General features: G+C 48.5%; 1 protein-coding gene across 1 annotated transcript; it reads left to right on the forward strand.

Annotated features, from left to right (window-relative positions):
* The first annotated feature begins 1,275 nt into the window (after positions 1-1,275).
* On the forward strand, positions 1,276-14,020 carry PIGR (polymeric immunoglobulin receptor). The gene is made up of 10 exons (XM_010590270.3): positions 1,276-1,735; positions 2,492-2,836; positions 4,236-4,877; positions 6,466-6,798; positions 7,383-7,706; positions 8,514-8,676; positions 9,496-9,617; positions 10,495-10,626; positions 10,748-10,806; positions 12,551-14,020. Exons 1-10 carry the CDS (start codon positions 1,693-1,695, stop codon positions 12,644-12,646), a joined length of 2,259 nt encoding a protein of 752 aa, XP_010588572.2. The 5' UTR covers positions 1,276-1,692; the 3' UTR covers positions 12,647-14,020.
* The last annotated feature ends 8,010 nt before the right edge of the window (positions 14,021-22,030 follow it).

The following is a 22,030-nucleotide window of genomic DNA, read 5'->3' on the forward strand; positions in this document are numbered from 1 at the left end:
TTACATACTACCCAGCACTTGTTATCTTGGTTTTCTCCTTTTAACACTCTCTTTTTCAAGTCCATTCCAAAGTTTAAAGCCTATCAAAGTCCGTGGGAAAGTGCAGACTCCTCTGTCCTCCTCTAGACTGCAGTTCCGGTCCTGGCAGAGCTGTGGTCAGGGTGGGTACTGAGACCCTCCTCCCTTCCCAGCCCAGGGCTGTGACCATGGTGGTGACAAGGGTCACACGTGTTGCACCCTCTTCTTGCCTTCATCTTTCATTCTCCATTGTTGTCTGCTCTGACCTCACCAGGCAGGATATCAAAGGCTTTGCTACCTACATTTTTAACCCAGACCCCAGAACTGAGTCTCTGGGAAACATTGGCCATGACACTCAACATCTCAAGATCTTAACTTTTGTTGTCCTGTTGTTGTTGGCTGCTGTCTAGTTGCCCCCCGACTCATGGCAACCCCATGCAGAACAGAACAGAATGCTGCTCAGCCCTGAGCCATACCCATCAGTCGCACATTGGACCATTGTGATCCATAGGGTTTTCACTGGCTGATTTTTCGAAGTAGATCATCAGGCCTTTCTTCCTAGTCTGTCTTAGTCTGGAAGCTCCACTGAAACCTGTTCAGCATCGTAGCAACACGCAAGCCTCCACTGGCAAATGGTGATGGCTGTTTATGAGGTGCATTGGCCTGGGATCAAGCTTGGGTCTCCAGCAGGGAAGGCAGAAATTTTGTTATAGTGATGGTCCAGTGGTAGAATTCTTATCCATAAAAAGGTTCTAATTCATTCTATCCTGTCTTATTTAAAGAGAAGTTATAAGGCTCAAGTGCAATAGTGTAAATCACAATGCTTAGATAACAAAGGAGGCTCTGCACACAACAGGGACAAGTGTAAGGTGTAAGCACATCGCTGCATTTGAGATGCGACACAGTACAGTGTGAGAGGTTGAGAGTGCGGGCTGTGGAGTCAGATCTGGGTTTGATCCTTTCCCCCATCCCTATCTACACACCTAATTCTGTGCGACCTTGAAGAAAGTACTTAGCCTTTCAATTTTCATTTCCTCACCTGTAAAATGTGGATAAGAATACCCACCTCATGGGGTTGATACAAAGTTTAAAGGAGATAATGCATGTAACTTACCTGGGATGAGGTAGGAGAACAGTTGATGGTGGGCATACTCATTACATTTACAACCTTAATAATAGTGAGCTTGCTCCCCCAAACACACCTTAAAATATGCCAGCCCCTTCTACTTCACAGGGGTATTTGGAGGGCAACTGAATCAGAAAGATGGGGCCACATGCTGACAGAAGCTATCAGTCTGTGAGTTGTTCTGAGCTCTCACGGTATGCCTGGGACCATGCCTCGAGGATGGGGACACGGAAGCAATAACACATATACCATTATCCCAAAGGGGCTTGCGGCTTAGTTGAGAAGACAAAATCCACTTATAACTGTTGAGGAAGAATATGCACTGTGAGATGGGGATTTGAGACATAAGGGGAAAAAGTGGAGCCGTTCATTCATTCAGCAGGATGTATGTCAGTTGCTGGAGACACAAAACTGAATAAGCGCTCCAGAAGCTCTAAGGTCAACTAGCCTTGGAAGACAGAGAAGTTTCATCTCCTGTGGTTATTGTCTTCCAGCACCTCACACAGGAAGTGGCCTGGGCAGCACAGCCCCTCAGGGAGCCACCAGCCATGACATCCTTGTTCCTCACCTGCCTGCTGACTATCATCCCAGGTGCGTCTGCCAGTCCTAACTAACTCCCCATGGCTCCACCCCCTCCAGCCACCCCTGGGGACTCAGTTCCTTGAGTACATTGAAATAAGACCCATCCCCAGGAGTGTCCCTCTCAAGACATGCATGCCCTTGAGGAGGAGTCACACAGAGACACTGCAGAAAGGCTGAGTCTAAAAAGGGATTGGTGAGGGTTGGGGATCAGGGGCAAGTCCTACTTTCAAGGCCAGAGGTCTGGTGAGAGGTCTTTAGTGGGAATAAAAAAGACCTTGAAACACCTTGACCTCTGGACCAAGCGTCTCTATGACTTCCTATGAGATTTGAGAGAAATCACTTATCTTTCCTGAACATTTTTATCTGAAAAAAAAGGAAATAATCTACAAAGTATTTTTAGAAACAATGGCAAATGCAAAGGTGTCGCACCCTTCAAAAGTGGTGTTATTATTATTTTTTAATAGGAACATCATTAAACACGTTCACTATTCCATTGTCCTTAAAATGAGTAATACTCCTCATTAAACACGTTCACTATTCCAATGTCCTTAAAATGAGTATCATTAATTAATTAAAAATGTAAGTTAATAACTATCAATCAACCATTTTACCCAATTCCAGCAAGGGACTAGTTTTCTGTGGTAAATATTTCACAGAAAGCACATGAGGTGGGTGGGAAAATTTTGTCTTTTCAAGGTGAGCTGTCTCTTCAGCAGACTTTACCTCTCCAGAGCCTCAGAAAGCCTCTGTCTTCTCTTTCCAAAGCGGTTTTCATGAAGAGTCCCATATTCGGTCCCCAAGAGGTGAGTACTGTGGAAGGCAACTCCGTGTCCATCAAGTGCTACTACCCAGCCACCTCTGTCAACAGACATGCCCGGAAGTACTGGTGCCGTCAGAACAACAGGGGCAGCTGCAATACCCTCATCTCCTCAGGGGGCTTTGTCTCCAAGGACTATACTGACAGAGCCAACCTCACCAACTTCCCAGAAGACAACTTGTTTGTGGTGGACATTAAGCATCTCATTCAGAATGACACTGGGAAATACAAGTGTGGTCTGGGCATAAATAACCGAGGCTTGTCCTTTGATGTGAGCCTGGAGGTCAACAAGGGTAAGGACTCAGGCTCCTTGGGCTTCTGTGGGAAAGTGAGAAGGAATTCCCCCAGGTGCAATGAGAGGGCTGGAGGAAGAACTTCCTGAGGGGGTGAGGAAGGCTCTGGGCCCTCCACCCTCTGGAGGCAAGGACTTTTCAAAATAGGTGATGGGAAGGAGACACATGAGGCCAATATGGGGGCAGGAGGTAGACTTTTGTAGGTCTTTGGGGCCTAGACCATTATATGACTTTACCAAGGCCCTAGCTTAAAAGGGCACCAGGAGGACAACTTCTCTCAAGTTTTCTGCAGGTGGGACAGAAGGTCTGTGAGCTGAGGGAGATAGAAATGTTAGAAGAAGCCGTAAATTCCTGCCATTTACACTTTGGGTCAGCAGAAGGCTTTAAATAAAATGTGTATTTGTTACCTGGGATCCACTAGCCCATCAACACCATTAGTATAAATGAGATGACCAGTTCTTTCCCACAGAACAAGGTCCTGCAGGGAGACGTTACTGAACAAGCCTGTCCTAACTGAGAGAAAGAAAAAATAAGGGAGCTCTGCCTGACAAAGATTCAACAGTGAGGGCATTTTAGATAGCCAAGGGTAACTGAGAAGAAAAAGTGAGTATTGAGGGAGGAAATTCCAAAGAGAGAAGAAGGGCTCCCAAAGCTGTGTATTTCTCCTTTGGGATGTGCATAGTATTGTCTGTTCATGGGCTAAAGAAAGGATTTATTCAAGTGGTGATAGGGATTGCTAGAATTGCAGGATTTTAAGAGCAGACGGGAGCTTAGCGTTTGCCCTATATATGACATTCTAGAAGAACATTATAGACTGAATGCAGCCTCTGATTAAACATTTTAGATAGAGGAAGCTCAGGACTTCACAAAGCAACTCATCCCATGTTTGGACTGTTTGAAGTTTTAGAAGCTTCTATGACAATGAGCTACAATTTGCCACCCTGCTACTTACATTCACTCTGTGCATTTCAACATGCATGGTTTTGGGCATCCACTATGCATAGGCATTGTGCAAGCGAGTCAAAGAGGAACAAAATGTGTCTCTGCCCTCAAGGAGCTTCCAGACTGTGGGGAAAGCGGACCCGTAAAACCTATTGCCGCCGATTCGATTCCAACTCATAGTGACCCTATAGGAGAGGAATGTAATTAACTATACACAAGATTGGATGTAATTAGTGATTCTGATGCAAACATCAAGAGAGCAAAGAGGAGGGAAAGAGAAAGGCTTCATGGAGGAGGCAGAATTAAAGCTGGCCTTGGAAGACATAGGTTGACAGTGTCCCTTTGGGAAGGAGGGCATTCTGGGTGACAGGCACACCAAGGCCTTATCAGGAACAATGAGTAGTCCTTTGTTGCAAGGAGGAGGAATCACAACTTGTACCCCCACCCCCTCCTGCAGGTCCTGGGCTCTCCAACAACACTCAGGTCTACAGAGAAGATTGGGGCAGTAACGTGACCATCATTTGCCCTTTCAAGGCTGAGAACACCCAGAAGAAGAAGTCCTTGTGCAAGAAGACTGGCCAGGACTGTGTCCTAGTCATTGACTCCACTGGGTATGTGAGCCCCAATTACAAAGACAGGGCTCACTTTAAATTGCAGGGTACGAGCCAACTAAAGTTCAGCATCACCATCAACAGACTCCGGCCTGAGGATGCTGGGGCTTATGCATGCAAGGCCGGGGAAGAAAAGGAAAGGGATGTGGATCTCCAAGTGGTGAAGCCAGAGCCTGGGCTGATTTATGGAGACCTGAGAGGCTCAGTGAGCTTTGAGTGTGCCCTGGGCCCTGAGAAGGCAAATGTGCCCAAACTTCTGTGCCGGGTGAGCACGGGGGAAGCCTGTGATTTGGTCATCAACACCCAGGGGGAGAGGGCTCCAGGCTTTGAGGGCAGAATTCTGCTCACCTCCACAGACAAGGATGGCTCATTCAGCGTGCTGATCACGGGCCTAAGGAAGGAGGATGCAGGGCTCTACCTGTGTAGAGCTGATGGTCAGCTGGTGGAAGGCAGGCCAACCCAGGCTTGGCAGCTCTTCGTTAATGAGGGTAAGACCCTGAGCTTGGGGAGGGAAGGGGCGGGGGACAATCTAATGAGAGCCTAACTCAGCTTTCTTTTCCTGGGCATAAACTATGAGTGAGTCTATTCATCAATATCCATCAGTCAGTCCACAAAATCCACTCACTGACAGGCCCTGAACCGACTGTGATATGGGCAGCAGTACAGGAGAGTTAGAAAACATGCCTCTGCCTTTTGTTAAACAACCAGTCACCATGGAGTCAATTCTGACTCATCGCTACCCCACATGTGTCGGAGTAGAACCACGCTCCACAGGGTTTTCAATGCCTGTGATCTTTTAGAAGTAGACACCAGGCCTTTCTTCTGAGGAGCCTCTTCTCTGTTATCAAAGGCCTTTTGACCTCTGTCCCTGATTAATAGGAATGAGGACAGTGAAGTTCCTAATTGAGGTGAGACTTGCAGATTGTCTGGGTTTCAGAGAGCCATGGTTGCAGCCCCCATAAGGACCTCACGTGGAACCCCAGTGTCATGGCAGGGCCTGTAAGGGTCATTTGTCACCTGCTACGGACCCCTGAGCAGGACAGCACCTCATCCCTCACATTCAGACAGGAGAAGGGTTGGCTGCTCTTGGCCTTAAAGCTTTCCAGTAATGCAATGCCCCGACCCCTGTATTTTCTGCTCCAACATCTGGCCTATTCAGCTCTGCTCTGAAGAACCATCAACATGGTAAGTAATGAAATCCCTGCTCCTTGTCACCCGGGAACAGTCTACACAGAGTTGCCCTCATGAGAAACAGCAATCAAGTATTTGCAACTCAAAATATCTGCCCTGGTGACTTTTTTTTAAGGGACTCATATTCCCCACGCATCATTTCTCCATACATCTCTCGGTCCTTGCCATGTCTGTCCACATCTGCAGTCCCCCAGGGCTCTCACTGGAATTCAGTGTTGGCTACTTTGAGAATAGTTGTCTCTCTTTTTGAGGTGCTCCTCAAGGTCTTCAACAATTAAACTTATCTGTGCTACCTAGTTTGTGTTTTAAATACCATTCTAAATACCAAAAACAAACAAACAAACTTACTGCCGTCAAGTTGATCCCAATGCATAGCCACCCTATAGAGCAGAGTAGAACTGCCCCATAGAGTTTCCGTGGAGCAGCTGGTGAATTAGAACTGCTGACCTTAACCACCACCCCAGCAAGGTTTCTGCCATTCTAAATATATTTTCTTAATTTGGAGAAAACCCAAATCCATTCTTTTATGTGTGTGTGATGAGTTAATAAGTGGAAAAAAAAACTTAGATGGAGGGAGATTTTGTAAGAAGTCAAATGGAAAGGGCTGACATGCTCTCCTTATACTCCTTCCGTTCTCTATTCAGAATAATTTGAGGGAAGAGAACAAGGATGCCCAGACTGGTGGTTAAGGTCACTGGATTCTGGTCCTGATAGCTTTCGCTATAGGCTCTGGGTCATTAGGAAAGTCTTTTTCATTTTCTGAGGTGGGGGAGGTGATTAGTATAAACTTCACTCCCTACCCTGGCTGGGGAAGAAGCTTACTCAGACCACGCAAGGTCATTGCTGTGTTGCCGCCCTTCATCACACCTCTCTCTGTGCTTCCAGAGACCAGCATTCCCCATAGTCCCTCTGTGGTGAAAGGTGTGCCTGGGGGCTCTGTGGCCGTGCTCTGCCCCTACAACCCTAGGGAAAGCAACCACCTGAAGTACTGGTGTCGCTGGGAAAAGACTCAAAAAGGCAGATGCCCGCTGCTGGTGGAGAGTGAGGGGCTGGTTAACCCACAGTATGAGGGCAGGCTGGCACTGTATGAAGAGCCAGGCAATGGCACCTACACCATCATACTCAACCAGCTCACCGCTCAGGATGCCGGCTTCTACTGGTGCCTGACCAATGGTGATAGTAGCTGGAGGTCCACTGTGGAGCTCAAGGTTGTTGAAGGTAAGAGTCGAACTGGGGTGAGAGGGGAGGCAATCCCCAGGGTCTCTCCAGTCAGCAACAGCATCACCCCTCCCCCGCTCTCCCCTCCCCACTCTCCACCTCCAGTCCCACTTAACACCATGCTGGATGGGACAGTCCTCAGGAGAGAACCTACCTGCCCAGAGGTCCCATTTCAACTCTGTAACAAGCACCCTTCCATGCACACTTCTTCACCCTTGAAACTACCACATGTAGCATCTCCTCTTTTACAGTATATACAGCAGCCCCTGAAGTAGAATGTTGAGAATAGCTCATTGTATTGAGACTCGAAAAGAAGAGGCAAGAAGAGGAAGGAAAGCAGGCCTAAGTTAATGTACAAGGTTCTGTGTCCATGATAGAACCTGGATTGATCCATGATGGTCATCAATAATAATTGTTAGACAGACACCCAGTTGCTTCTCTGATGTATTCACTGTAATGTATTTATTTACAATGCTGTCCAAAGAGAAAACGGGCTATGGACACAGGTCCCCACCACAGTCACGTCCCTGTTGCATCACGAGTGCCAACTCCTGTGCCTGTTTCTTCCTCCCTCCCCACTCCAGGAGAACCAAACCTACAGGTACCAAGGAATGTCACTGCTTGGCTGGGAGAGACGCTTAACGTCCCCTGCCACTTCCCATGCAAGTTCTATTCACACGAAAAATACTGGTGCAAGTGGAGCAACAGAAGCTGCCTGACCCTGCCTAGCCAAGACGAAGGCCCAAGCCAGGCCTTTGTGAATTGCAACCAGAACAGTCAGGTCATCTCCCTGACTCTGAACTCAGTCAAGAAGGCTGACGAGGGCTGGTACTGGTGCGGGGTGAAGCAAGGCCACCTTTATGGGGAGACCGCGGCTGTCTACGTGACGGTAGAGGAGGGAACGAAGGGTGAGTCTCCAAGGGCAAGGTCTGTACCCCACAGGACCCCAGAGGCTCCTCAATCAGGGGTGGCCCCAGGGTTTAGCCAGGAGAGGTTAGGGGAGGCAGAGATTTAGCCCCCACATAGCCTCATTTAACTCTCCAAAATGGCATCCCAAATAAACATACAAACTATGCAAAAATAGTGGGCTTGCTATTTAACCTCAGCTTCAAGGCAAGTGCCATAGTTCTCCTTTCAATGCACTGGTTAAGAGCTATGGCTGCTCACCAGGAGTTGGCAGTCCAAATCCAGCAGCTGCTCCTTGGAAACTCTATGGGGCAGTTTTAGTCTGTCCTATAGGGTCACCATGAGTCTGAATTGGATCAAAGGCAACAGGAAAAAAAATGGAAGTCCTATTGTGTCTGTGTCCAGCTGGTCTGGCTCACCATGGGGGCAGGGGGAAGGTGGTAGGGGAGTCAATGACAAACTACCACCAGGAGGCAGCACCATCACACCAGGCCCTGCAGTCGGGAAGCCTTGGGCAGGGTTTCAAAGCTGTGAAAAATCGTCCGGTCTTTAAGTGATGGGTCAGCCCTTATGTATAGCTGGATCTCTGGTGGAGCCTTGTAGATGGAAATGAATGTGGTATTAATAGGGCAGAGATCATCTGTGACAAAGTAGACAAGGCCACCACTAACACCATCCTGGGTCCTACCCCAACAGCCTAGAGCACAATACCGACCCTGAGGTTCCCAGTGAAATCTCACTCCTCACATTCCCTAACTAATCTCAAGGAGAAAAGCCATACCCACCCCCCCCACTCTGCTCTGCTCCAGAGTCCCACGATGCCAGCCAAGCAAGTGCTGTTCCCAACGGGGAAGTGGTGGAGCCAAATGTGCGGGAGTCTGGGAACAAAGTTGTCCAGGTTCCCAGGCTTGTTGTGGAGGAGGATTCTGAAGACCCAGCTGGTGCAAGCAGAGTGAACACAAATCCCAGCAGGTGAGGAAGCGTGCAAGGCTCTCCAGGTGGGTACACTCCCGAAGTTGAGTCTGGGCCACCAGGCCCCAGGAGGAGAGTCTGCCCACCTCTTAAATAGTGGGGGCCACCTTTACTGCTTCTGCTTGTCCTTGGGAGGGGCGGACATTGCTCTCTGGCCTTCTCCCTATGGCTGGAGCAGTGTCTTAGTTAGCTAGTGCTGCTATAACAGAAATACCCCAAGTGGCTGGCTTAACAAACAGAAATTTATTTTCCCACAGTTTAGGAGGCTAGAAATCTGAATTCACAGCGCCGGCTCTAGCGTAAGGCTCTCTCTGTCCACGCCAGCAAAAATCTTTTTCTCAGCTTCTCTAGCTTTCTTCTCAGCATTCTTTGGACATCTCCATGTGGGATCTATCTTTTCCCCATTTGTCTTCCCTTGCTTCTGTGCCTAAACTGCTGTTTTTATACCTCAAAGGCGGTTAGGTTTAAGATATCCCCTACACTGATATGGCCTCATTAACATAACAAGGAACCCCTATTCCCAGACAGGATTACATCCATAGGTTAGGATTTCAACACATGTTTTGGGGGTATACAACTCAGTCCACAGCAGGCTGTGTTTACAATCCAGTTCAATTCCTTAGGATTAGGATGCCAAGAAGGCCCAATCCTTGCCTTTACCATGTCTGAGAAGGCTTCTTGGAAGAACAGAGCTAGGGAGCTGTGTGAGGAGGAGGGGGTGGATCAGCCTGGGAGAAAAGCAACCAGAGTCAGCTGGCCAGAGCACCCTGGAACCCCAGGCTTCCCTTTCAGCGGTTAACTAGCTTGATCTTCTTCCAGCGCTGAAGGACAAGGCGGAGGTTCCCCAGTGCTGGTCTCCACCCTGGTGCCCCTGGCCCTGGTGCTGGGGCTGGGGGCCGTGGTTGTGGGGGTGCTCAGAGCCCGGCACAGGAAAAATGTCGGTGAGTTCCTGGGATGCTCCTGCCCACCTCCAACCCTGAGCCCTCTGTCCTGGCTCCACTGCCCACAGAGAAGGCTGCCACTGTCTCTTCTCTTTCAGAGGCTGGAAGAAAGGATTCTGGGAATGGAGTGTGGGGGAAGACAAACCCATCCATGCCCCAAACTTAAACTAAGTGCTGCTCTCCAAATACTAGGGGTTCCTGAGCGGCACAAACAATTAAGTGCTCAACTACTAACAGCCCAGAGATGCCTCAGAAAGACCTGGTGATCTGCTTCTGAAAAGTCAGAGCCATGAAAAACCGTGTGGAGCACAGTTCTACTCTGCAGCACATGGGGTCGCCATGAGTCAGAATCAATTCCATGGCAGCCGGTTACTAGTCTACAGACTGTCTCTTGAAGAGCATCTCTGATTGCTCAGGCTTTAAGTTCAAAGGCAGGGAGATGGGGATGTCAGGAACCCTGGGTTTCCATCCTGGTGTGATAACTAAATGGCTGAGAGATTTGAGGCAAGTGCTCATTTCATGCCTCCGTTTCCTCATTGCTCAAAGCAGGGATAATAACAACCACCTCAGCAGGCTGATGTGAGGATGAAATGAGGCACTGTGCATTGAAAGGTCACAGAGCGACAAACGAAAGTCAGGAATTACCGAGTCTTGATTAGTCATGAAAAGGGGCTGGGGCGGAGACTCGGATAATCCCAAAATCATTTCCATTCAGCTTTGGATAATAGTCCGGGGTGAAGAACCAGAGATGCCCACTCCCACCTCAGCTGTTCTGTGGGATTGCAGCAGATCCTCCACAGAGGCACGGCACATCCCTAAGCTTATTGTTCTCATACCCTACCCCATCCCTGTACCAACTCTTCTTTCTCTCGAACAGACCGAGTTTCAATTAGAAGCTACAGGACAGACATTACCATGTCAGACTTTGATAACTCCAGGGATTTTGGCGCCAATGACAACATGGGTGCCTCTCCGATCTCTCGAGAGACATCCTTCAGGGGAAAAGATGGTATGTACCCTCACTCGAGGGAATGTTCGATCCCCAAATGAGCCAGAACTGGGCCTGACTTCACATCTGGGGTGGGAATATGAGCTAGTGTGGCCTAATCCATCTCCTCCTCTTCACTTAGACTTCATGGCCACCACGGAAAGCACCATGGAGAGCGAAGAACCCAAGAAGGCAAAAAGGGTAAGGGTGAGAAGGGAGGAGAAGGCCTCACCTGTGTGGGAGGGGCTGCCGTCAGACATCAGTAAAAACTACCTCAAAGTGGGGCCTGATCCTAGAATAGGGTTCTGAGACCATTTTTTTGAGGGAAAGACATATCTTACTGAGAAGAGATGGGTTTCTTTGTGGTGATGTGAATGAGGATGAAGAAGGTCAGCTACATTTATAGGTTTTAAAACCCTGGTGGTGCAACAGTTAAGCGCTCCACTGTTAATTGAAAGGTGGGCAGTTTGCACTTACCCAGTGGCTCCATGGGAGAAAGACCTGGCAATCTGCTCTTGTAAAGATTACAGCCTAGAACATCTTATGGGGCAGTTCTGCTCTGTCGTATGGGTTCACTATGAGTTGAAATCGACTCCACAACAACAAAGTTGCAGGAGGGAGGGAGACTGGGAAATGAGGAAGGCAAGTGCCTAGAAGATTTGGCCACAGGGTGAAAAGATCAAATATCAAAGGCTGGTGTTTAAGCAGATGCTCTTCCTGGGATGTGGGGCTCATGGACATCAGGTCACCTGCCCTCCCTTAAGGGTTTGCTTGGGACCAACCTTCTGCTGCACTTGGAAGACATTTGCTCTTGGTGGGCAATTTGATAGCCACTAGAAGCCATCGGCTACCCCAACCAAGTGCCCTAGTACTTGAAATCCCACCAAAGTCACATTTGCCTTTGAGTTACACCTCACTCACCCCTCATGCTCCCGAAGGTTCAGGGGCCCGTAGAAGGATAGCACCTCACACTTATTAATCCACTTTGGGGACTAAGGTGAGCCTGACCCAAGCCGTGGTATTTTCAATCGCCTTATATGCATGCAAAAGCTGACAATAAATAAGGAAGATTGAAGAACTGATGCCTTTGAATTATGGTGTTGGTGAATAATACTGCCAGAAGAATGAACGAATCTATCTTGAAAGCAGTACAGCCAGAATGCGTCTTCGAAGCGAGGATGGTAAGACTTTGTCTCAGGTACTTTGGACATGTTACCAGAAGGGACCAGTCCCTGGAGAAGGACATCATGCTTGGTGAAGTAGAAGGTCAGCAAAAAAGAAGGAAGACCCTCAATGAGATGAATTTACACAGTGGCTGCAACAAAGGGCTCAAACATAACAAGGATTGTGAGGATGGTGCAAGACCGGGCAGTGTTTCATTCTATTGTACATAAAGGGTTGTTATGAGTAGACAGCACCTAACAACAATAACTTCTAATCCTGAGGCGTTAATGCTTTTTATCATACCTGCTTTACCTTGCCATAGCAGAGACCCCAGCATTTGCAACAAATAGGAGAGCCAGTTAGTCCTGCAGACAGCCTTCTCCTCTAGTCTTATGGAGCTGAAAGGTTACCTCTCTGGGCTGGAGTAGTAAGAAAAATCGAATCCTCTTGGGTGGCACCAGCCTGGACACCTTGACCTGTGGACTGTGTGCAAAGCCTTCCGGGACAGGCCCAGCAACAGAGGTGGTTCCACTCCATGTGTCGGAAAGAGGTAGTGAGACAAAGGGAGGTATTTTTAGAGGCTGCAACTTTCCATTTCTCAAAATAAGTCCCTCTTGGTGAGCATGGGGCCCGACCAAGAGCAGTGGGTTCACACAGGCTTTTGTTGCTTGGGCCTGAGATTATGAATTTAGGATATTTAGTGCGCCTCCTCCCTCCTGAACCCTCAGAACTGAGCCAGTGCCCCAAACACTGATTGACTCTTGTCCCATTACTCCCTCAGTCATCCAAGGAGGAAGCTGACATGGCCTACACTGCCTTCCTGCTCCAGTCCAATAACATGGCTGCAAGTATTCAAGATGGCCCCCGTGAAGCCTAAACAGCGTGCCGGCACCTCCTCCCTTTGCCCACCACAATCACCTCAGAATCACATTGATCTCAGGGCCTTGGTTCCAGGGTCCCCGCCACCTGCACTCATGCCTCACCTAGGCTTTTCCTGTCTGTCCTCAGAGGGTGTGCTGGTCCCTCCTCAGCAGCCTAATTGTTCCTGCTGGGGGGAGTAGTGTGGAGGTTTCACCCACCTGCAGCTTATTTCTGAGGGAAGAACCTAAGGTATGGAAGGAGAATTAAGATCTCAGAGGGGCCTCTCAGAAAGAAGAGAATAGCGTGGGTAAGGCGCGAATAGCAGAAAAGAAAGCCATTCAGGACCTCTCTGCACCCTTATTATGGGATGCCAACTGGATTTCCCCTCCATCCCTTCACCCTTACCCTTCCTTTTTTCCTCTCTTCATCCTTTCATTCTCGGCGCTCTGCTAGATAACAGGACAGACACGCCACCAACCCCACTAGCAGCCCCTCTGTAAACATCGCTGAGTCCTTAGAAGCCACAGCTCCTCTCAGTGTATGCTGACCCATTAAGACCTCAAACTCTCAGCAGGTAGGCCTATCTCTGCTGACCTTGTTGAGAGAAATCATAACTACCTGGAGTCCTAAGGCGTCAGGTTCCTGTAGCATGGGTGTGCATACAAACAGTCATTAACACGCATCCTTATAGTTTAACACGGAAGAGATGCCAAGTGAGAAAAACCAGTGTCGAAACTAGATTTGGGGTCTCCTGTCCTTTTGACCAAGGCTTTCTTGGAAGAACCCCTGCTTCCCTGGTGGAGGAGGAGCCTTCATTTTAGAACAAGGAGGAGAAAGAGAAAAATGTAAAAGGAATCTGATTTCTCGCAGGCCCCACCTCAGGGAAGGTGACACTTTCCCTTTCTGTCACTCACTCGGTCCCAGGAAGATGAAAGGACAAACCCTTATAACCCCTTATCTTTGAAAAGTTCTGAGCAGAAGGGAAGATAAGAGGGTGTCTGATGGAGCCAGGGAGGGGCTGGTGTCCACAGAGCTAACGTTCAAGGTCTTTTTTCTTCTGGGCGCTGTACTTCAATCAGCATCCATAAGCTGGCACTTGCTAACAAATAAAGACGCCACTTAATTAATAATTAAACTCATGATTGCAATCACGAAGTCTCAGACTGTATTCTACCCCACCCCCACCCTGCCTGCTGTTTCTCAGGCAGCTGTTCCAGAGCATTTTGCTTTGGTCCCACTTTTAGGCACCCTAGGACATGTGTCTAAACCAAAGCCTCCCCCACACCCAATGCCGGGCTGAAGAGGGCTGTGACAGCACCTAAAGGTGGGACCAAGGTTATCTTCAGTAAAAGAATACTTTTGTGTCTGCTCCTGTGACCAAGATTCCAAAGCTCTGTGTTACAAAATGTACCTAAGACTGTTTTATAAAGGAATGAACTGAAAGCAGGTATAACCAATGCTCATCTCAGGCATAAAAAACCTTGATCAAACATCCATGGGCTATTCAACCATGAATCTCATACCTTTCTGGGATAACCTCCAAGAGGAAGAGGCTGTTAATTAAAAGTGAAATAATCCGATGAGTCAACTCTGTCAATAGGATTATCAACAAGAAATGAGATACACGCTAGGGGTTAGCTAGCAAAAATGATAACTTAGATTGTAGGGGGGAAAAAAATCAAGCCCATTGCTGTCAAGTCGATTCCAACTCAGAGCAACCCTACAGGATGGAGTGAAACTGCCCCACAGGGTTTCCAAGGAGCAGCTGGTGGATTAGAACTGCCGACCTCTTTGGTTAGCAGCCGAACTCTCACCCACTGCACCACCAAGGTTCCAAGGTTTTAGAATAGTTGATCCAAAGCCCCTTTTGGGGGACAGTGCTTAGATAAAGAGCCCCTTGTCTCATAAGGCCATCCCTAGGTCTGGCACTCCGCCATGGCATATCCCCTAAGGAATGTCCAAACTGTCCGCTGGCAGCTCCCCTCCCCCCTCCCCCCGCCATTGCCTTGGGGCCTGTGTGTGTCAAGAGTGCTTCACAGTCTTCTATTCCTCGTGCGGTGGGCAGAACCTTTGCTTCTCCCCAGGCCTTGCTCCAGAGGCTGCACCTTTCCACACCTGCCCTTGTGAAAGTCTCAGACTTCATTTCTTGTGTTTCCACTCCAGTCCTACTGACTGCAGTGCCCAGTCCAGAGTCCAGGGTGCTGACCTGATCAGATCCTTGGGCTTCTCTCCTGAGAGGAGAAGCAGTCATTGGAAATGTTTATTTTACTGTTCTCTACAAGGGAGATGCCCACCTAGCATTTCCTGGAACGACAGTAAATCATTTCGAAACCAAAACTACAAAGTATGCCAGAATCTGTCACTGTTTTACCCCTAGACAGCTGCTCTCTCACTCACCAAAGGGCCAAGCCCGTGGCAGAAAGAGTGGGATGCAGCTTCCATGTTAATACCAACAGCCACAAGCCAGTTCTGAGCTCATGCAGTATGTCCCAGTTCCTGGAATCAAAGGCCAAGAAATGTCGCCATAGCCACAGACAGTCTTACATTATTCTTAATCGATATTGTCCATAGGTGAAAGCAAGTGTGATAATGCACTGACCACCGGGCAGTTCTACTCTACAATATATGGGATCACTATGAATTGGAATCTACTGGACAGCAACCAACAACAGCCCAAAGTCCACCTGCTCCTCACACAGCACACTGGACAGACAGCCCCTTTTATGAAAAAAGGAATGTAGTCCACAACCTAATCCAGACATCTAATAAGCTAAAAAGTCACCAACTTGGGTGTGTGTGTGTTACCTTTTTATGGCTGTTGTAACAGGTACTGGTGGCTTAAAACAACAAAAATTTAATCTCTCACAGTTCTGGAGGCTGTTGTGTTGTTGTGTCTCGTCCAGTCAATTCTGACCCATAGTGACCCTATAGGACAGAATAGAACTGCCCCATGGAGTTTCCAGGGAGCACGTGGTGGATTCAGACTGCCGACCTCTTGGTTAGCAGCCGTAGCACTTAACCGCTATGCCACCAGGGTTTCCTATTTCAAATAGCATTTCCTATTTTTCACATGTATAATTTAGTGACATTATGTTCATTTTGTTGTGCAATCATTAGCACCGTTTCCAAATTTTTCCATGACCCTTAACAGAAGTTCAGTGCTCCCTAAGCAGTGACTCACTCTTTCCCACCCCCTCCTACCCCTGGTAACCACGAATTCACTCTGGACTGTATGCACCTGCCTATTTTTATCCTAGGTATATCCCATAAGTGGAATCTTATAATACTTGTCCTTTCATGACTGACTTATTCACTCAGTGTAATCCCTCCCTCAGAAAATGTGGTAAAATTTATCAGGAGCTGAGCTGAGCTGAGCTGAGCTGAGCTGGAAAAAGCTGACTGAGCTGCCAGGTATTGGAGCAGGCAATTAAGACGACAAGTCAAAATGGAAATAACACTTAGGTCTTTAATCACTTACAGTGGTAGCATAGGCCAGAGGACCATCATTCTGTTGGATGGCAACTAACAACAGCAACAAACTGGGGAAAGTGCTGACAACCCCGTGTTCCTTCTTCCTCATGGAACGGCACCAGTGAGGGGTCAGCTACATCAGCACAGACATGGGATTGCCTCACTGCTGAGGGAGCCCCAAACAAGACTCCTGTAGTTCCACAGATTCCTGGGCCAGGGAAGAGAGAGAGGAAAGGGCTAGGATGGGAAAAGTGCTGGGTGCCGAGCCGGGTTGGAGAAATGCCTTCAAGGTCCCCCGCCCCCACCCCGTCTTCCTCTGATAAGGAGATCTCAGCAGAAGCACCTAGAGAAGGCCTCTGCCAAAGGCCCCTGATAGAAAGGCCTCCGCATGGAGGCGCCTGGGCTAGGAATGATGCAGATATGTGAAAAGAACCAGCGGGGCCTGAGTCCTTGACTACAACTCCTTCAGAGACAACTACCTAAAAAAATCACATATAGATTTTTAGCCAGCAGCCAGACTCCTCACAATGAATAAGGTTAGAACTCCCCTTGATCCATAATTCTGCTTTTCTCAATCTCCTTGTCTTGTCAAAAAAAAAAAAAAAAAAGCCCTGGAAAGGTAGCGCCATCAGCTCCCTTTCCCTCCAGGGTAGAACAGCTCTCCTTGGAATCACAGACAGCAGAGAGAAGAGCTATGATATGATCTATGGAGCCGGTTCCCAAGGCAGGGAAATAAGTATAGTTCCCCCACATTTTCCTAGAATAATTAACTCTGCTAGGGAGTATGTGGCGATCCTGGGTGCTGCAAACAGTTAATGCACTCAGCAGCTAATCAATAGCTTGATGGTTCAAATCCACCCAGAGGCACCTCGGAAGAAAGGCCTGGCTATTTACTTCAGAAAACTCAGCTACTGAAAACCCTGTGGCGCAGTTCTATTCTGACATTCATGGAGTTCCAAGGAGTCAGAATCCGCTCAATGGCAACAGAAAAGGGAGTATGTGCACTAAAAATAATAAGGCATCATTTCAGAAACACTAAATACCTTAGTAGACAGTGGCATACAGAGAGAGAAGAGGCAAGACTAAGACCATGGCACCCAGCTGGCCAGGGAGCTAAAGCAGAAATGAAGAGAAGATGGTCCAGCTGGTTGAGTCAAGTTCTAAAGTTGCTCTCCTAAGGCTGTTAAAGAAAAAGGAAGCCAACCTACTCTCACTAGAACCAGAATTTTTTGTCCTAAATATGGGAAAGTAAATATTCTAAAATCCAGGGTTTTGGGGGTTCTAACCTTAGAATATCAGCAGGAATATAAGCATATTGCAGAAAAAAAAATTCAGTCTATTCTGAGTAGACTGCTCCACGGGGTTTTCAAGGCTTGTTACCTTTCAGAAGCAGGTCGCCAGGACTGTCTTCCAAGGCACCTCCAGGTGAGTTCGAACCACCAACCTTTCAGCCAGTAGTCAAGCCCTTAACATTTGTACCTCCCAGGAACTCCAAAGAAATCTTGTTGTTGTTGTCGTTAGGTACCATCAAGTCAGTTCCGACTCATAGTGACCCTATGTACAACAGAATGCTGAGGGGCTCACCTTGCAGCACCATGTCAGACAATGTTCCGCTGCTATTCATAAGGTTTTCACTGGCTAATGCTTTTCAGAAGTAGACTGCCAGGTCCCTCTTCCTAGTCTGTCTTAGTCTAGAAGTTCAGCTGAAACTCACCTACCATGGGAGACCCTGCTGGTATTTGAATACCAGTGGCATAGCTTCCAGCATCACAGCAACATGCAAGTCCCCACAGTACAACAAACTGACAGATGCAAGGGGAAATATTAGTCACCAAAATTCTACCATTTCTTACAGATGCAACTCATGAGTAGGGTTATTATAAAGCTTAACATTCCCAAAGCCCTGCTCCTGTGGAATGGCTTTCTCTGGGATAGAAAAGTCTGTGGTCCAAGTTCTTGGAAATGAGGAAATACAAGATACCCGGGCCAGGTGCCTGTACCTGGGTGGGGCTCACTGGTGACTCCAGCAGGCAAGGGATTCTAATGATCTGTCTGGGGGAGAATAACGTTGGGTCGTGGAGAAGGCGACCTGAGAAATGAGCCCCACCATTCGGAAAGACCCAGAGATGGCCTTCCCAAGCCTGGCCACGTGGGAGGTACAAAAAGGTGGTGTGATAACAAGCAGGAACCGTAGAAACGACCTCCACATGACGACGAAGGCTTATCTCCCGGCACTCTTACCCAGGCCCTCCCTGTGATGCTCACCTCTGCAGTCCTCACAACAGACTTATGGAAGTGCTTTTCTTACCCCATCTGTGCCACAGGAAGGATAATAAAACCTTGACTGAAAGGCTATTATGGAGATTAAAAGGAGCCCTGATGGCACAGTGGTTAAAGCGATTGACTGTTAACTGAGAGGTCAGCAGTTCAAAACCACCAGCTGCTCTGTGGGAGAAAGATTTGACAGTCTGCCTCCGTAGAGATTTACTGCCTTGGAAACCCTATGGGTCACTATGAGTTGGAATCCACTCGATGGCAGTGGGTTTGGTTTTGATTTTGGAATGGAGATTAAAGGAATTTACCCAAAGGGTTTAGAGCCATCCCTGGAATAGCCGGCATTATTTACTCGTTTTTTTTTTCTACCTGCCTGTCATCGGGCTCTGGTGTCTCCGTCAGGTTCGTCCCTTCTGCTCAAGCATTGTCCTCAGAGCAAATGCCCCCGAGAAGGATGTTCAACCACTGAGTCCTAAAGCCCTTAGGGTGCACCTTTAGCTTACCATACATTCTCCTGGGAAGAGGGACCCCAAGGCAACACAGCAGCACTCTAAGTCAGAAAAGGGAAATAAAATTTAGAGGGGAAAACGAGTGTAAGGGCAATAAATTCTTCATGTTTCACGATGTAGTCAGGGGTCAGTCTTCCCTTGGACCCCAACCCCCACTGCCCCAACCCCCAGCAATGACTAAAGGTAGAGACTGACAGGCCTGGTCTGGAGGTTTTGATCCCCTCAGACTCCAAACATTCCCTTCCTTCCGGGTAGTTCACAGACCCTGGTGCTGGCTCCAGTCAACCCAATGTGATGTGTTGAAGGGTTTCACACTATGTGAAAAATCTCTCCTGCCCTCATTCCACACACCTCCAGCGCTGCCAGGCAGCCCCCAGCCACAGCGCAGCTAGCTCCTGATCTTCGTGGACACACACTCACGGTCACATACCACACCCTCACATGCTCACAGTTACACACCACACATGCACACTCACAGACACCACACATGCACACACTCACAGTCACACCACCCACACACAGTCACACACCACACACTCACACACTCACAGTCACACACCACACATGCACACGCACAGCCACACCACACACACAGCCACACACCACACACGCACTCAGTCACATACAGTCAACACCTCTCACGCACACACACACCACACACTGTCTCACACCACACATGCACAGCCACACCACACACAGTCACACACCACACACTCAGTCACACACAGTTACACACCACTCATGCACACAGTCACACAGTCACTCACTCAGCCACACACATACTCACAGTCACACCACACACACTCACTCACCACACACTCACACACTAAGTCATGCATCACACACGAACACTCAGTCACACTCCACACACTCACATACTCAGTCACACACCACACAATCACACTCAGTCACACACCACACATACTCACAGCCACACACCACACACACAGTCACACACCACACACTCACACATTACACTTCACGAACCACACACACATTCAGAATCACACACACAACACACTCACCCAGCACACCTTTACACACTGATATACTAATACAACACACACTTACATGTCTCACAGTACACACTCACACATCATATTTCACACAACCACACCTCACACATGTTCATAATCATACACCACACACTCAGACTCCCAGTCACATGCACTTCATATTCTCTCTGTCAATTTCTGTCTGGGGCAATCCAAGGCCTCCAGCCCAGGGGGATGCAGCCCAGGGGGATGGCAGAGTCCAGCTGCGCCACTGCTTAGGGCACTGGAAACAGCGCTCCAAGCAGGGAAGCATGGAGGCTGATCTCAGTCAAGACCTCTGCGCTCTAACCAGAGGCCTCTGGCTGCTCTCTAACATCTCGACCCAGTTAACGGCTGGAGGAAATCACCAACACAGCTACTCTGGGAAGTGCAGACCCAGAGAGGTGGGGCAGGGGGGCTGCGGGCCCCCCACGCGCTTCCTCTGCACCTGTGCTGAGCCTCCCACCCGACTTCCACTGCGGATGTTGTTGTTTTGCATTTTGAAGAGCATGTGATGAATCTGGGGTGCGTAGGTGAGTGGGGAGGGGGTGCAGCCAGAACCCCCTGCAAACACAGCCTATGTCCCCTGTGGGTACGGGAGGCTGCAGTGCCTGGAGACGGAGCCTGGGAGCAAGATAGGCAGGGCAGGCGTCAGCCCTATTTCATAAATGAAAATCCTGAGGCCCAGGAGGCAGGACTAGAAGCTAAGTCTTTCCGTGATCTCTGGTTGCCAACTGTCTCTATGTTTCTCTCTTCCCCATGGCTCACTGGGCCTCACCCTTGAACCCTCAGCTTCATGAAGATCACTGTGCCACTTCTGCATCCCACTTTGAACTGTGGCACCTGGGGTCTTAAATGCTAACAAGCGGCCCTCTAAGATGCATCAATTGGTCTCGACCCACCTGGATCAAAGGAGAATGAAGAACACCAAGGTCACATGATAACTATGAGCCCAAGACAGAAAGGGCCACATGAACTAGAGACTTACATCATCCTGAGACCAGAAGAACTAGATGGTACCCGGCCACAACCGATGACTGCCCTGACAGGGAGCACAACAGAGAACCCCTGAGGGAGCAGGAGAACAGTGGGATGCAGACCCCAAATTCTCAGAAAAAGACCAGACTTAATGGTCTGACTGAGACTAGAGGAATCCCGGCAGTCACGGTCCCCAAACCTTCTCTTGGCTCAGGACAGGAACCATTCCCGAAGACTACTCATCAGACATGGAAGGGACTGGACAATGGGTTGGAGAGAGATGCTGATGAAGAATGAGCTACTTGTATCAGGTGGACACTTGAGACTGTGTTGGCATCTCCTTGGAGGGGAGATGGGAGGGTAGAGAGGGTTAGAAACTGGCAAAACGGTCACAAAAGGAGAGACTGGAAGGAGGGAGCGGGCTGACTCACTGGGGGAGAGTAAATGGGAGTATGGAGTAAGGTGTATATAAGCTTATATGTGACAGACTGACTTGATTTGTAAACTTTCACTTAAAGCACAATAAAAATTATTTAAAAAATACGTATGTATAAAAAAAAAAGATCACTGTGCCAGATTACTGTGACTTCAGGCAGATTTGCCATGTGGCCTGTCACACCCTGGTTCTGGTAGTGCCCCTGTGGTCACTGGACAGTGGCCTAGTCCTCGCCAGAAGGCAGTGCCTTATGAGGTGGTTGGGGAGATGAGGGATGGGTGAGCTGAGGTGCTGGGTGTGCTGTGGTAAGACCTCAGGAACGATGTTTCTCAGGATGGAATTCCAGGGATCATCTAGTCCTGACCATTTTACAGATAAAGAAATCGAGGCTCAGAGAAAGGCAGTGAATTGTTAAAAGTCCAGTGGTCAGTATGCCCACGTAGTTGTTATTGCTATTAGGTGCCATTGAGTCGGTTCTGACTCATAGCGACCCTGTGTACAACAAAACGAAACGCTGCCCGATCCTGAGCCATCCTCACAATTGTTGTTATACTTCAGCCCACTGTTGCAGGTGCTGTGTCAATTCATCTCATTGAGGGTCTTCTTCTTTTTTGCTGACCCTCTACTTTACCAAATATGATGTCCTCCTCCAGGGACTGATCCTTCCTGATAGCATGTCTAAAGTATGTGAGACATAG

The sequence above is a fragment of the Loxodonta africana genome, chromosome 20 (genome assembly GCF_030014295.1).
Source record: "Loxodonta africana isolate mLoxAfr1 chromosome 20, mLoxAfr1.hap2, whole genome shotgun sequence".
Classification (NCBI taxonomy): domain Eukaryota; kingdom Metazoa; phylum Chordata; class Mammalia; order Proboscidea; family Elephantidae; genus Loxodonta; species Loxodonta africana.